We start from the raw sequence: 15,524 nt of genomic DNA on the forward strand, positions 1-15,524 counted from the left end.
ATATTAATTAGAATGTTATGTGAAATATATACAAGGAATAACATTAAGTGCACATTTGGTAATGTTTAAGATTAGCTGTACTTACTACACATAAAGATATGTTAAGTTTTATTAAATTAAGTCTAAAAAATCTAAAGAAATATATATATTACAGGACTAAAATAATACTTTCACCAACTCAAACAGTTGTATTGTAATTACGTGACACGAGCAAATTAATATTTAATTCAACATTTTGATGGAAAAGAGATGTAAGTTTAACTATCAGTAAATTCCTTAATCCTAAACTAGTTTAACGATCTGCCAGAGAATATGATTCTTAGATACATTGCTCTTGAAGCATAATGTTGTTTAAGCTGCAAATAATATCAGAAGAACCCAACAAAGAGAATCAACTTCTCTCTTATCCAATCAACGTGTGATTAGTGATTCCTATACGTGCCCTTTGTCTCTGGACTATTCTTGATATAGCCACCCACCAAACCAAACTACCCGAAATTAAATATGCTGTCATGTTTTCATTATGCTAACACCTCAATTTCCAAGGTAGCAGAAATGTCATTGTTGATGATTGCCCTCTTTTGTCTCCAAAGTAACAGTAAATGCATTGCAGATCACAACACTTATAGCCACGAAAAAAATATATTAATATTATGGCAATGTGCACAAAACATTGCTCTATATGTCCCCCCAAAAACCTAGATTCCAGGCCTGTGGGGGAAACTTTAGGCCACAAACCACTTCATTGTTTGAGCTAGCCACTAGGCAGGATTATTTAAATCTATCCATTACTTATCTTTTGAATTAGGACATGAATTGACAAGCTAAGCTGATAATAGAATACAATAGTTCAATAATACACACGATAATTTGGAAATATCTTATATTATTGAATAATTGTTGAAGAAGATGAAATTATTGATGTCTAACAGGGGAGCACACACCAGCAATTTTCGTTTAGGTTCTCATTGTGTTTACCACAGTTCTCTCAAAGTACTACGTTGCTCATCTCATGGCCATGAGATTAAAAAAATCCCTATAGCTGCTGAATTGCTGACCCAAAATGTCAAAGTCATATGAAACTTAGGATGACCCACATTGCCATCACATACCCAAATAGTCCACGTTCATTAACACGGTACCATGTTTAGGTTCTCCAAACCATGTTCCTATAAATAGATTCAACAAAAACTAGTTGTGAGTCAAGCAATCAAGCATCCTTGTGTTAGCTAAAAAAAACACTATTCTAGCAAAAACAAAAAAGAAAAGATGGAAACCATTTCAAAATTTCCATGTTCACACCAACCAGTAAGATCCATTAGTTTTCCTACTAGAGTACACCCCGTTTCTCAAAGAATTGAAGCACTTCTAAACCACCTAAAACCTCATCATTCTCAACCTTTCTCAAGCACTACTTGTTTTGAAGCTGAGACAATCCAGAGTGACTTAGTTGCGCTTTCTGAGTTGTACAACTGCATGGAGGAACTCTTCCATTCTCCGCAATCTCAACAAACTCTTCTACGCTACCAAGATGGGAAATTAGTAGAAGAAGCATTATGTGGCTCAGTCACATTGCTAGACACATGTGAGTCTGCAAGGGATTTGTTGTTGGTTCTTAAGGAACACATGCAAACCCTTCATTCAGCCGTGCGTAGAAGAAAGGGATATTCAAACATTGAAAGCATCATTTCTGCTTATGAAAGCTTTAAGAAGAAGGCAATCGCTAAACAACGTGGACAACTAAAGAGAATGAAGAATAAGGTTGATTCCTTTTCTTTATTGGATCAAGATCAACAGCTAGCGTTTTTGGCTAGAGTTATAAAAGAAGCAAGCGCCATCACCATCTCTATATTACATTCTCTATTAGTATTTCTGTCCATGCCAACAATTGGAACAAAAGGGTCCTCCTTGATCTCAAAGTTGAAGCCAACGGTTTTGTTTTCTTCCCAGAAAGAGCAGAAGAACACCAATGGGGTTGCAGATCTCAACAATGTTCTGTGCTCCCTCCTTAGAAGAGAGAAAAACGGTGATTCCAGTGGTGAATTTCAAAGAACACAAACAGTGTTAGAGACATTGAATGTTAATATTGGTGGTCTTGAGGGTGGATTAGATTGCATATTTAGATGTTTAGTGAAAAATAGAGTGTCGTTTTTGAATATGCTAGCTCATTAAATGAATGGAGTAAATGTAGAATCTCCATGATCAGTACATGTTTGAACAAGAGAATCGTATTGGTTCAAAATTCTATCTTCTCAACATTTCCCTATTCTAGTTTATTCTTTTTATTTCTAGCATTTTTTTTAAAACTGATAATTGAAGGGTCTTTTACCAAACTATCGATGGTGTTCAAGATTTATTTATTTTAATAATTTGGCTAGCATTATACCTCCTTTAAAAAGTACAATAATAGTTTTAACATAATATTTATTACTGAGTTGAATATTTTTTGTTAATTATTTTTTCATTTAAGTTTGAAGTGCAATAATACTTCCTAGGAATAAAATGTATAACTTTTTTTCTAATTTAAGTTGATTCAATCGGTTGAATAGTGTACCCGAAGGTGATTCTCTTGATGGACCTCTGTTTGAGTGTTAGTTTTTTTTTTTTTTTTTTTTTCTGATTTAAAGTATGTCATTGGTGTATTAATAAGTAATCTTTTTTTTACCGTTATTGAGTATTAGTTTCTTACTGTTTTTTTACTGCTATTAATTAGTAATCTTGAGGTTAGCTGTTACCTGCTAATTTAATTATGCAAAACTAACATGGTGTGCTTCAAATTTTTTATTTATTTATCTATGAGAATAGAAGATAGTAGAAAAGGATTTACAACAACTCATATATCTTTACTCAACTAATTCAACTAGATCCCTTGATGGTGTGTGTCAAGTTTGTGTGCATGGGAAAAACATTTGTTAAGAGTGTTCATTCTTAAGAAAATATATTGAGTTCACAAAACAAAAAATTTAATTATGCAAAAAAAGTGTACACTTGCCCTAAACAAAAATATTATGAGTCCTTGATGAACTTCTGTCTGGAGTGGGCCTTAAGAGGATCAGAACCCGAAATCCAAATTAAGCCCTTTTTTCCCTGTCATTTGTACCTGGCCCTGGCAGAGAACAAGAGATTTCGGTCCATGAGAATTCCACTGAGCCTTCATCTTATATGACATTCAGAGGACAATTGCTTCCCACACCTCCATATTGCTTCCAGCATCTTTTTTACTTTTTGGAAAGCCTAATCCGGAGCTGCTCACAGATTTCCTAGTCATTGATAATATTTGTTTGTGACATCAATTCAAAAATTCTACAATATAACTTTTTTATTTAAATTCTACAGAATTTTCAATAAATATTCAATTAGATTCAATAATTCAAATTTAGTAAAATTAATTCTACTAAAATTTAAAATTAACAGAAACTTAATAACTCATCCGCGTGAACAGTAGAAGACCTAGGTTCCAGAAATGAATCCTAAATAGTAAATAGCATGATTTGATAAAGTTGTCTTTTAAATCATGAGAAGTTTTCTGTAATTAACCTACGTTTCAGCCTTTTCTATATAGTATTAGCACAAAATATTCATATCTTCTTTTCCTTATTCATTGTTGTGTCCGAGATGTACTATGATTCAATTCCTCTGCCAAGTCTTGGGGTTTAAAAAGGCTCAAATATTTGCGAAGCTACTTTATTGTCTACATGAGTATCAAGAATTATAACGAAAAAAATGATTGGAAGAAAGGAGTATACTTATGTGACAGGAGGTCTACTGGTCTGGTATTTTTTTTGTTTCTCCCAAGCATTTAACGTTAACCATGGGACCTTAGGATACTCGTCCTATAAATGTACCACAAGATCTCTCAACAAAAGCAAATATAGGAATGAGATTCTTCTTTTTTTTAAAACAGAATGAAATAAATAGTGAGTTGGGAAAAATCAACAAGGGAGACATAATGGTTAGAAGTCATTCATGCACACACCAAATAACCCATAATTTAGTTCTCGAAATTGTAATCAAAGTTATATATAACTCAAATGGTTGTCCATTTGTCACGTCCAACAAGATCTGGATCTCATCGAGCAAAGAGCCATTTATTATACAATTATTTGCAGTGCCTAGCTCCTTGGCGTTGAGAGACAAGCAAGGGAGTGAATACACCTATAGCTTAAACAACACCATTTTTATATTCTGAAGTGAAGAGGCAATGTGGCAGCAAAGGAGGCAAACTTGCTGATGATTAATGAGGTTTTCTTATTGCCAACACACACAGGACATGCCAGTTATGCACCTCAAACCTATTTCAAATTCATTAAGGCATGTATTATTTCACAAATAATAGTGCACACTGTTTGGAAGAGATGTGACAATTTCACCAAATGCTGACGTTGATTATGAGAGGTTAGCTGTGCTGCCTATTTTCTTCACCAATAGGAATGAATCATGAATTGCACCTATATATATAGAGTTAAGGACTTGGTGAGAGCACAAAAACATAGAGCTTCCTTTGTAAAAAAACAAAATACAGCAAGAGTAACCATGACAAACAAGTTCCATGTTCGCTCAAATAGTTTTCCTGCTGTATCTCATCCTAGCACCATTAGAATGGAGGAAGAGCTGAGCAATGTCAAAACTTGGGAAGCCACTTCCACATCCACCTCCACATCAAAGTCCATTGGCATTGGCTTATCCTTGCTTCAAGATCTGCATACTTGCTTGGAAGGTCTTCTCAACATGGGATCAACCCAAAAGCTGATTTCCAACCATCAAGGTGAGAAATGCATGGAAGAGCTTCTTGATGGATCAGTGAGAATTTTGGATATCTGTGGCATCACAAGGGACACCATGTTACAAATTAAGGAAAATGTCCAATCCCTTCATTCTGCTCTTAGAAGGAGAAAGGGGGATTCAAGCATAGAAAAAATTATAGCCCAATACAATTTCTTCTCAAAGAAGATGAAGAAGATTGCCAAGAAGTTGATCACATCTTTGAAGCAGATGGAGAGCAAATTTGGAGTATCCCCACTCTTAAATCAAGACCAACAACTTGTTGCTTTGGTTAGAGTGATTAGGGAAGTCATTGTAATGAACATGTCTATCTTCCAATCATTATTATCTTTCTTGGCCGTGCCTGCTTCAAAGTCAAAGGCAACCAAATGGTTATTGGTAGCAAAATTAATGCACAAGGGAGTGACAGCATGTGATGAGAACCAAGTGAATTCCAATGAGTTGCTGTGTGTGGAAGCATCTTTAAGCACACTTGTAAGTGAAGGTACTAATGTTGCAAAGATGCAGGGTGCACATGAAAGATTGGAAGCTTTGGAGAATGCCATTGAAAGCATAGAAAATGGTTTGGAGATCGTATTTAGGCGCATGGTTAAAACAAGAGCCTCCCTTTTGAACATCATGACTCATTAGAGATTAGAGAGTTGTCAGTCATGATTTTCTCTCCAAATCCTGAAGAGCATCCAAATTTTAGGAATCTGCTGAGGATTTAAAAATTTTGCCTCATCAAATTTGTACATGTATACAATTCAATAGTTATACAATCAAATACAATGAAATGTTTATACTCTATATTTCGATATATTTCTGTTTTAAGGCACCTTTTTTACAAGATTCCTTTACATTTATCGAATATCTAAGGTTAAAATTATAGTTAACTTGTTACTTGTTAGGGAATACCGGGTAAACACAAGGGTGATCTCTATTAATGTGCAATGAGGCAATTACAAGGTTTATAGGTCTCTCTTAATAGAATATGTTATCCAACTTGCCCATTTCTACCCATGCGGGAATATTCAGCTACACTTGTCACTCCAACATTACTAATAGTTTGGATACCAATTTTCTTAGGGTTTAACGTACAAATGAAAGATATGGAATTGTGGGTGCAAAAGCTAATTCTGCTGGTGTGTGTGTGGTCGTTTTAATAGTTATACAATCAAATACAATTAAATGTTTATACTCTATATTTCGATGTATTTTTTGTTTTAAATCACCTTTTTCTTACAGAACATTCCTTTACATTTGTCGTGCTTCACTTTATAGATACTATACTAACATTGGCTGGAGAATAATGTCTGATTAACAAGTGGAGTAATTAATTCAACTTTAGTCTTTGAAGAGAAACTTAACAGAACAGTGATCAATTCAAGGTTTTTTTAACCATGGTTATAAAGGAGGCACAAACCAGTCCCTAGTAAATGTTTCAGTAGTAACCCTGTTCTCTTGAATAGCATGGCTATAACCAAAATGCAATCATATACAATTAGGTACTACTGATCAGGAAAATCTTTACAAACAAGTAACTACTTATTATGTCTCTGTTATTAACTGTCAGCCCCAAAAATAAGCTTAGCACTCAATTTATTAAAATCAGCGAGCCCAACAATTAGGAAAATAGCTTAAGATTAGACGCCTCAGTATAAAATTTACCTGAACTAATTTTAGTAATTTTTCAATATTTTCCAGACAACTTCTTTTGCAGTTTAAGAAATTGGATTTTATAGCTTTTCCAATTAAAACGAGTCTTACATTTTGGCACCTCTTTATCTATATTTATCTTTCCACTCTACATAAGTCTATACCCCAGGAATTAGAGTGCCCTTTTCTAATTCTAGAATCTAGACGTTCTTATGTATGAATTTGTGGATGTGAAATGTTTGTTGCATTATAACTTGTGGAGTGAATGGGCTTGTGGTCTGGGTTTTGGCGATAAAGGTGATGAAGTGAGTGGAATGATACTGTTATGGTGGTTTTTAATTTTATGGATGATGGTTGGGTGTTTAATTTGGTTGCAAGGGGGCGGTGCCCAAGTTTTACTATGCACAGTTTGTGATGCTAAAAAACTGTAAGGAAATGTTGGGTACAAACAACTAGTTTTGGTGATTTTAATCTGCAAGAAATTGTATAAAATGACAAAGACTTCAAATTCAGAAGAGGACAACAATAAAAATGAAATTTTATTCAACAAACATATAAAAATTGAATTTTATTTAAAATATTTATGATAACATGTTTTTTCATTATAAAATAATCCAAAATATATTTGGAAAATATATTTATGTAGACAACAAATTCAATATGTTTTTTAAAAATCAAAGATCATAACAAACTCAACTCATTAGTTTCATGAATCATTAAGAACTTTCATGAATATATAATTAAAAATTTGCATACGGATTAACCACAAATTTTTACCCCCTAAAAAAATCATAATTTTTTACAAAAAAAAAACTTACTATTAACTATGTTATAGGAATCTATTGAATTGGAATCAATTATTTTAGTCATTGAGTTATCTTTTATAACAATAGTAGCTAATTACCATTGAAAATAAAAGTTGTCTTTAGATTGTCAAAACGATAGGGAAAAAAGAATATGTTATTATGTTATTTTTGAATAAGACCAAAAAAATGATGAAAATATAAAAAAAAAGTGATAAAATGAGAGCATATTTTAGTGTGTCTTGAAGTTCACGATCAACATGTCAAAATAAAATATTTGTCTAAAACAAAGAAAAAATGTCATTAATTATTTTTACAATAAAGACTATAAAAAAGAAATAAAATACTTAAATATTATTATTTTTACAATCAGACACCTTTAAATTTTAAAGAAAATTAAGAGAGGGGGAAGGAGGGGCGAGCGAGTCCCCTCTAGACATTTTAATAAATTCATCCTACACGTTAGCACTGTCACTAACAAAGTTAGTGGAGAGTGACAAAAGTCATATTTTTAGAAGTTGGTAGATTGATTTCATTGATTTAAAAGTAAATCGATTGCCATCAAATTTGATCTAAAATACAGAAAACCAAAAACACATTTTTCCTTGATAAAAAGTAATAAATGTATAAACATTTGAACAATACATACACCTAATTATCACATCATCGATTTCTCTTTATCTCTTTTTCTTATAATTATATTTCTCATTCTTTCTTCGGTCTCTTTTGCTCTATGGAGTGTCTATTGGTTATGGGAGAACATGAACCATATTCCATAATAGAATGAGATGTATGAATATTATTGTTGAAAAAAAAACTATAGTATTAGGCTTCTAGCTACTATAGTAGTTACAGCTTAGAAGTCAAAACTTAAAAAAGACCAAAGTAATGAATCACATTGAAAGCCCAGCAATGCCAAATAACTTGGTGACCAAAAGTTATAGTCATGGCCATCCAACCTCCAAGGAGCACTCTGATACAGGACTTCCTCACTGGAGTTTTTCCAAGCACTGCTCCAACACCACCAAATAGCAACAATGTCAGGCTAGCTACAACAGCAACGACAACAAGCCTAATCTTATAGTTCCTTATGAATGCAGCTGCTAGTAGTGGTATCACTGCACCCACAGAAAATGCTAGTGCTGATGCTAGAGCAGCCTGAAATGGATTTGGCAACTTCTCCCTTTGTGCTTCTTCACCAATATTATTATTTTCTTTATCTCTTTTAATTTGAGCAATTTCTATGTCATATTGAGTGTACACAGAAACAAATTCTCCAATTGCCATGCTACATGCCCCAGCAATTAGCCCTGCAAAGCCAGCAAGAAGCATGGCCGTGATGTTTTCCTTAACAGCTCCAACACCCATCAACAATGATGCAACTGAGACTAACCCATCATTGGCTCCTAATACGGCTGCACGAAGCCATTGTGCTCTCTGAGAATAGTCAATGTTTCTTCTCTCTTTGACCTCTTGGTTTGGTTTTGGCTCTACACCAATTGCATGGATAGGAATCTCAACATGGTTGATGGAAATTTCTTCATTAGTTTTATGATCATCAAGGGAAGCCATATTGGATGAATTATATATATATGTATGTAAAATAAAGTAGAAAATACACGAAGATGGAAAAGAAGAAAAAGAGAATACAAATTCTTAGAGCTTGTGGATTTAGACATGTTGAAATGAAGGGTCTTTATAGAGTTATCACCAAGGTTAAGCTATGTAAATGGACTTAGAAAATGACAAAAAAAAAAAAAAGGTAGTGTGGATGTCACTAGCTACAAGTGGTGACTAATAATGAATTCGGTCCGCATTTAAGAATTTGTCAAGAAATAAAAGTAGGATTCATTGCACATATATTCCTCATCATCGATTTAATTTAATCAATATATCATTCATGCGGTTAAATTAATCTTATTTTTAATTATATACGTGGTTCAATTAACTAGTCTAATTTTTAGTTTAGTTTATTCTTTGAACTTGAATTTTATCCATGTATGTGGGATTAAAAAAATCAAGTTCTATCAGTATAGCTGCCTAGCTAGCTGGTCTAAGTAATGGAGGACTCTCAGATTAGAATATTAATAACAGAAATATATATATATATATCATTTATTATAAATTGAAGGGAGTGTGCATCCCACACGAAAAGCAACAGGTTGCATATTTTGACCACACTTCAATTTCTCTTTCGGAAATTATTTATTTTTAAGAACTTTGCCTATAAACTGATCTGTCATTGCTTAATTTGCTTTGCTCTCTTGTTTTATTTTCTTTCCATTTTTTGGAAGTGACTAATATTTTTATGTGAATCTCTGGAATCAACTGCATTGATTGAATACACATTTATGATATTTCATTGAGTAGATGTTTGTTTTCCAGTTGTAAACGAACATTTGGAGTAAAATGATGTCTGTTTGTTTTACAAAATTGAATTTATAGACTATTAAATTTACTTCAGAATTTGTAGACCGTATTTTGAATTGAAATCCAAACATGCACAAAACTCCTGCATTTGTTTCAATTCCTGCATTTGTTTCATTTATATTGATGTCATTGCCTTTCTCTTTTTTCTTCAATTATTTGCAGGTAATTTTATAATTAATAAGTTGGTTTAACAAAATGGGGCTGTGACTTTCACATCTTTGAAACTTTCCAATTTGTCTTATTTTTCTTCTACTTCATGTACTTTTAGTTTAATCACGACTCTGTGTCAATGATAAGTGGGTGTTTCAGTAAGTAATTGTAAACTTAACTAGTATTTTGGTATATAGAATGCAATGGATAAATATTTTTATATAATTAAAATTTATAGTAAATAAATGTTTTTGAATATATAGATTATATATTTTGGATTTGTGATAAATAACATATTTTAGTATAAGATTATTTTTAATTATTAATAATTTTTAACAAAATTATTAAAATTTAATTTAAAAATAAAAATGAGAAAAGGTAGATTAAAAGGAAAATTATCTGTATAAAACTCTTTCCAGAAAATTATTTGTCTCTCTTGATAAGGCACATTTTTAATTATCTTTTGCATTAATTATTTTTCTTAAAATACATTTAATTAATTAATTAACAATTTTTCAGCCAAGAAATAATAAATGAGAAAATATTGAGATGAATTTTTCCTCTCTCTAATTAGGTGGAAAGAGGGATATTATTAATTTTTGAAGAGGGTGATTTAGAGAAAAAAAGCATTAGAAATTATTAACAAATTTAATTTTATTAACTAATTTTTTTAAAAGACATACATTAATTGAAAGATTTAAAAAATGAATGAGGAAATATACAATTTTATGGCTTATTACAAAAGTGTAGCAACAAAGTGACAATGCGAGATAGAGAGTCACAGCCACTCCTACAAGTGTCACGAGGCAAAGCACGTACGTGTGATGTAAAAATCAAACTTCAACCCCTTATTTTGCCTTATGTGGTGAACATCATGGACGAGTCTACGGTGAACCGAAAAAGTTACGAAAAAGGAGTAATTTATTTTATAATTTATTAAATGAAAATAAATTTTAAATTAATATTTAAATATGAATAATTTGTAGAATTTTTCACGAGAAGTGGTATAAAGTGAACAAGTTTTTTTTTATTTAATTTTTTTTATAAGAAATCGTAAACTAATTAACGATTTTAAAGTCATTTAATTTTTATTTTTAAATTAACTTTTAATGACTTTAAATTAGTTTTAATTTTAATTTCTAGAATTTTTTCAAGGTTTCTAATATTTCTTTTACTAATATTAACAAATAATATTAAATTAAAATTTATCAAATAATATTAAATTCTTTTCAAATATTTTTTAATTAATTTTAACACTTATCATTAATTTATCATTAAGTAAATTAATAATTTTGTACAGCATTAGTAATTAATTTTTTTTGATAAAATTATTTTAATATTAACAATAGAAATAGAAGATAATTTAATAATTAAAACAATTGTTAAAATAAAAACAACATAATATATCAATATCAATATAAAATGAAAAATACAAATTAAACACAAATATAAAATTGAAAGTAAAAATAATATTAACCGTTATGAATATTTATTAGGTCTATTTGAAATTGATTTGTCTTATACAACTACTAGTAGTTAATAACTAACATTCTTAATGTGTTTTGTCACTTTGAAGTATTTAACGTAAAATGTAAATCCAAATATTGAGATTTATCTTCCCTTTCAAAAGAATAGAACTAATGATAAACTTTGTAAACTTTATTTAATATTTTTCTTAAACAAAAATATGTGTAGTAATTTTTTATTTAAATTTAAATTTTTTTTAGATTATTTTTCTTATTTATAAAACAAATAATAATTCTTAACATTAGTAAAAAAAATATAAAAATATTAAATACTACTAAATTAAAGTCATTAAAAATTAATTTTAAAATAAAAATTTAAAAATTAATTTTAAAAAAAATTAAACGACTTTAAAGTAGTTGATTACTTTTTGACTTCTTATAAAAATAAAAAATATTTCCTTTTTATGACTTATATATATATATATATATATAAAATCAAAGTGTTCTATCTTTTTTCGATTTTATTATTAAAAGTCTTAAAAAATCCTACAACTTATCTCTATTTGAATATTAATACAAAATTTATCTCATTTAATAAATTATAAAACGAATTACCCTATTTTAATAACTTTCCCACGGTGAACCAGTGTGATTGATCGGTAGATCACAAATTTGAGAGTAAATAGTGCAATAAAGTACATAAAAAATAAATAAATAAGTAAAATATTATATTATGAAAATGTTTGAAAAGTGAATTTACCCACAAAGTGAACCATTTGTTCTACTGGTTCACCATAGAAATTACCCAATAACATTCACCTCCTTTTCTTCCATCGTTGCAGCATCTGTCATGTCAAGTGGAGCTCATATATTTTTTCATTTTTTTGAAACTTCCTGACCACTTTCACCTCATCCAAATTAACACATTCATTCATTCTTCTTCTTCTTTTTTTTTTTTTTTTTATCTTTTATCTTTTTTTTTTTTCATTCATCAGAATTTCACCTCAACCAACGACAATATAATTGAAAATTTCAATAATTATTGAACATGTGGTTTCTACTCTTTCCTATTTAGTGCCCTCCTTTGAATGCCCATTCTTTATTACCTTTGAGGAGGGAGACCAATAGCAAGGACATCTTTCCCTAACATTTTAATTTTCATAAGGGTCAAATAGATTTGTAATTTACGTGAATATAGTTTTCAGTCGTTTAAAAATAAATTATTTTTTCTCATTTATGAAAATATATCACATGTCACTCTTCTTTTTATAAATTAGGAATTAAAAAGAAACAATTTTCTTGAAAAACAAAAATCACATTTGACATATTTTCATAGATGAGGAATAAAAAAGAAAACAATTTATATATTTTGAAAGACTAAAAACAAATATTATCCTATTTTCTAAGACTAAAATATATTTAATCTTTTTTAATATCATATGCAATCGTGTACTATTTTAATTTTTTAGCACCGTGTGGCTGAAAAAAAAGAAGAAAAAGAGATATTCATCTATATTTCCTTGAAGGTAGAGTGTAAATAAGTCAAATATTCATTGTTTAAGCTCATTTGTTTAAATAATAAATAAATTCAAGCTTAAGATTGATTATTTAAATGTACTACTGAGTCCAAGTTTTAAAAGTTTAACATTAAAGACTCGTGAATTATATATATAGACTTAATTCTAGTGATTTCATGTATTTTATATTAAACTTTGACACATCTTGTGTGAAGTTTGATATCTTAATAAATTCAATTTTACTTTAAAAAAGTATTTTTGCCTCTTAAAAAAAAAGAACATTGAATTAATTTTGAAGTTTCTTTTTTTAATATTCTATATAAGTTATATGTTTTTGTTTACTAAATTACGAAAATGTAATAGACTAAAAAAATTTAATTCCACCTATCACATGTCAAACACCTTTTTCCATTAGTAGATTATTATCTAGCATTAAAATAATTATTAAATGCTATATTAATAAAATATAAATATAATTTAAGAATAATTTCATAAAAGAAAAACAATTAAGTTATAAATGAATTAAACAAGTTAAGTTCAAACTTTTTTTAACAAGTCAAATTCAGCTTTTAATTAGACCCGATGGAATAAATAAATTAAATTTGAGTAATAAGTTTTTTTTTTCACAAATCAAATCCAAACTTTAAGAACTTTGACTCAACTTATTTACACTCCTATTCGAATAGAGAAAATTTTGTTAGCAATAAAAAAGAAACCATCAATAAAGGAAAGCTACCAATTTGTTCAGATCTTCAAGTTTCTATATTCTTTTACGTTTTATTCTATATTGCTTCTTTCATTTTCTAGGTTATTTATATTTATGATTTATATATGTAAGGAAATTTAAGTAATTTTAGCGGGTACGTATTCTCGAGCACGGCACGGGTAATGTGATATCCGTACTTGTCTCATTAACGAACGCAGAGAAAAAAAATCTATTTAAATTACTTACAAGTACTTATTTAGTTATTCATTTACAATTCGTAGCAAATTTTATGTATACGTGTGAATATTTTTTTTTTTTTTGTCATCCCTAATTATGCTAGCAACCGTACAGGCATACATATAAATTCTAAAACAATTAAGTTAAAGGACATGAGAGCATGCACGATTTAAAATGTAAGTTAATACAACTTAAATGCTAGTATAAATATAAATTATAAAACAATTAAATTTTTATTTATTAAGAAAAAAATCAAGTTAAAGCACATGAGAGCATGCACAATTTAAAATGCAAGTTAATAAAACTTAAATGCTAGTATAAATATAAATTATAAAACAATTAATTTTTTATTTATTAATAAAACAATTAAGTTAAAGCACAGGAGAGCATGCGCAATTTAAAATGTAAGTTAATAAAAATTATATGCTAGTTCCTTTAGCCAAGGCCCAGCAGATAAAAATAGTGATTTACCAGGGTATTCTTATTTTGAAAATATATTTTTAAATTTTAATATTTATTTTTATTATAACTTATAAAAAATTATTTTAGTTTTTGATTTTTTTTTATTTTCTGTAAAAATTAATACATGAAATAAAAATAAAGAGTAAATAAATGATATTTTAATAATTATTAATAAAAGAAAAATATTTTTCAAACTAAACGTGCAAAAAGAAAGTGTACAAGTAGTCCAAATTATATCTATTAACCACTTAAAATTATATATATATATATATATATATATATATATATATATATATATATATAATATACAAGGGCTTTTATTATAATTATTATGTGATATTTCTTTAATTTTGTATTTTTTGTATTTCTTATTTAATTAATTTTATTTATCTCATTTATATAGTTCTTGACCTTACAAACATATTTTTTTGTGATTATTTCTTTTAGTATTTTTCAAACAAAAAACTATTTAAGTACATTATTATTATTTTTAAAACAGATTAGATTTTTTCCATATATTTATCTTAAAAATTAATATACATATATACACAATTACACATTCAGTCGACTATGTTTGGGAAAAAAAGTCTATATAAAGCAGTTAAAGGCTAAAAAGTTATTTAGTAGTCGAATTTTTTTACCTGAATGGGGATGATTAATGATATTGTTATATAAAATAATATTTATATAAAAATATCATATAATTATATGATATTTTATATAAAATTTATTTTATTTTATGGATAAAAATATATTTAGGTAATTATAATTTGTTTTTAATTATTATTATTTATTTAAACCTCAATTTCGTTAAGTATGTTATTTCAATTTCATATTGTGCATTTTATTATTAATCTTATGTTATATTTTAAAATATTATCAACTATGTTTAAACTAAAATAAAAGTAATATACACTTAAATAGATGTCATATTTTCATTATATTTGTCAATATGGTAATACTATTGCGTATTAGTATTGTCATACTAACCCATTGTTAATATCTTAAAATATAGTGTTAAAATAATAAAATAAATAATATAAATAGTATAATGATTAAAATAAGTAATGTAATTAAAAGATATTCAAAAGATAATCATAACTTAATGGTTATAAAGAAACTAAAAAGAAGAACTAATTTGTCAAAAAAAAAAAAAACTAATGGATCTAATTCAGTTGATTTAATAGGATGCATATGTTAGTGTAAATTTTCAATACCTGTTTTTGATTATTATGAATAAAAAAAATCTTATACTATAAAAGGTAAAAGTAAATTTACAAAATAATTTCAAGATAAAAAAAATAGTATATAAAAAGATAAAAGTCAGTAGTTA

The 15,524-nt window shown here is 28.4% G+C and overlaps 2 protein-coding genes and 1 pseudogene across 2 annotated transcripts; 2 read left to right on the top strand and 1 right to left on the bottom strand.

The window, feature by feature from the left end:
- The first annotated feature begins 1,104 nt into the window (after positions 1-1,104).
- On the top strand, positions 1,105-2,256 carry LOC114405613. The gene has a single exon (XM_028368066.1). It carries the CDS (start codon positions 1,270-1,272, stop codon positions 2,170-2,172), a length of 903 nt encoding a protein of 300 aa, XP_028223867.1. The 5' UTR covers positions 1,105-1,269; the 3' UTR covers positions 2,173-2,256.
- A 2,219-nt stretch (positions 2,257-4,475) lies between these two features.
- On the top strand, positions 4,476-5,496 carry LOC114405622. Its single transcript, XM_028368073.1, has one exon. The coding sequence runs from the start codon at positions 4,534-4,536 to the stop codon at positions 5,410-5,412; it is 879 nt and encodes a 292-aa protein (XP_028223874.1). The 5' UTR covers positions 4,476-4,533; the 3' UTR covers positions 5,413-5,496.
- A 2,561-nt stretch (positions 5,497-8,057) lies between these two features.
- LOC114405628 lies at positions 8,058-8,843 on the bottom strand (annotated as a pseudogene).
- Between the last annotated feature and the right edge of the window lie 6,681 nt (positions 8,844-15,524).

This window comes from Glycine soja, chromosome 1 (assembly GCF_004193775.1).
Source record: "Glycine soja cultivar W05 chromosome 1, ASM419377v2, whole genome shotgun sequence".
Taxonomy (NCBI): Eukaryota; Viridiplantae; Streptophyta; class Magnoliopsida; order Fabales; family Fabaceae; genus Glycine; species Glycine soja.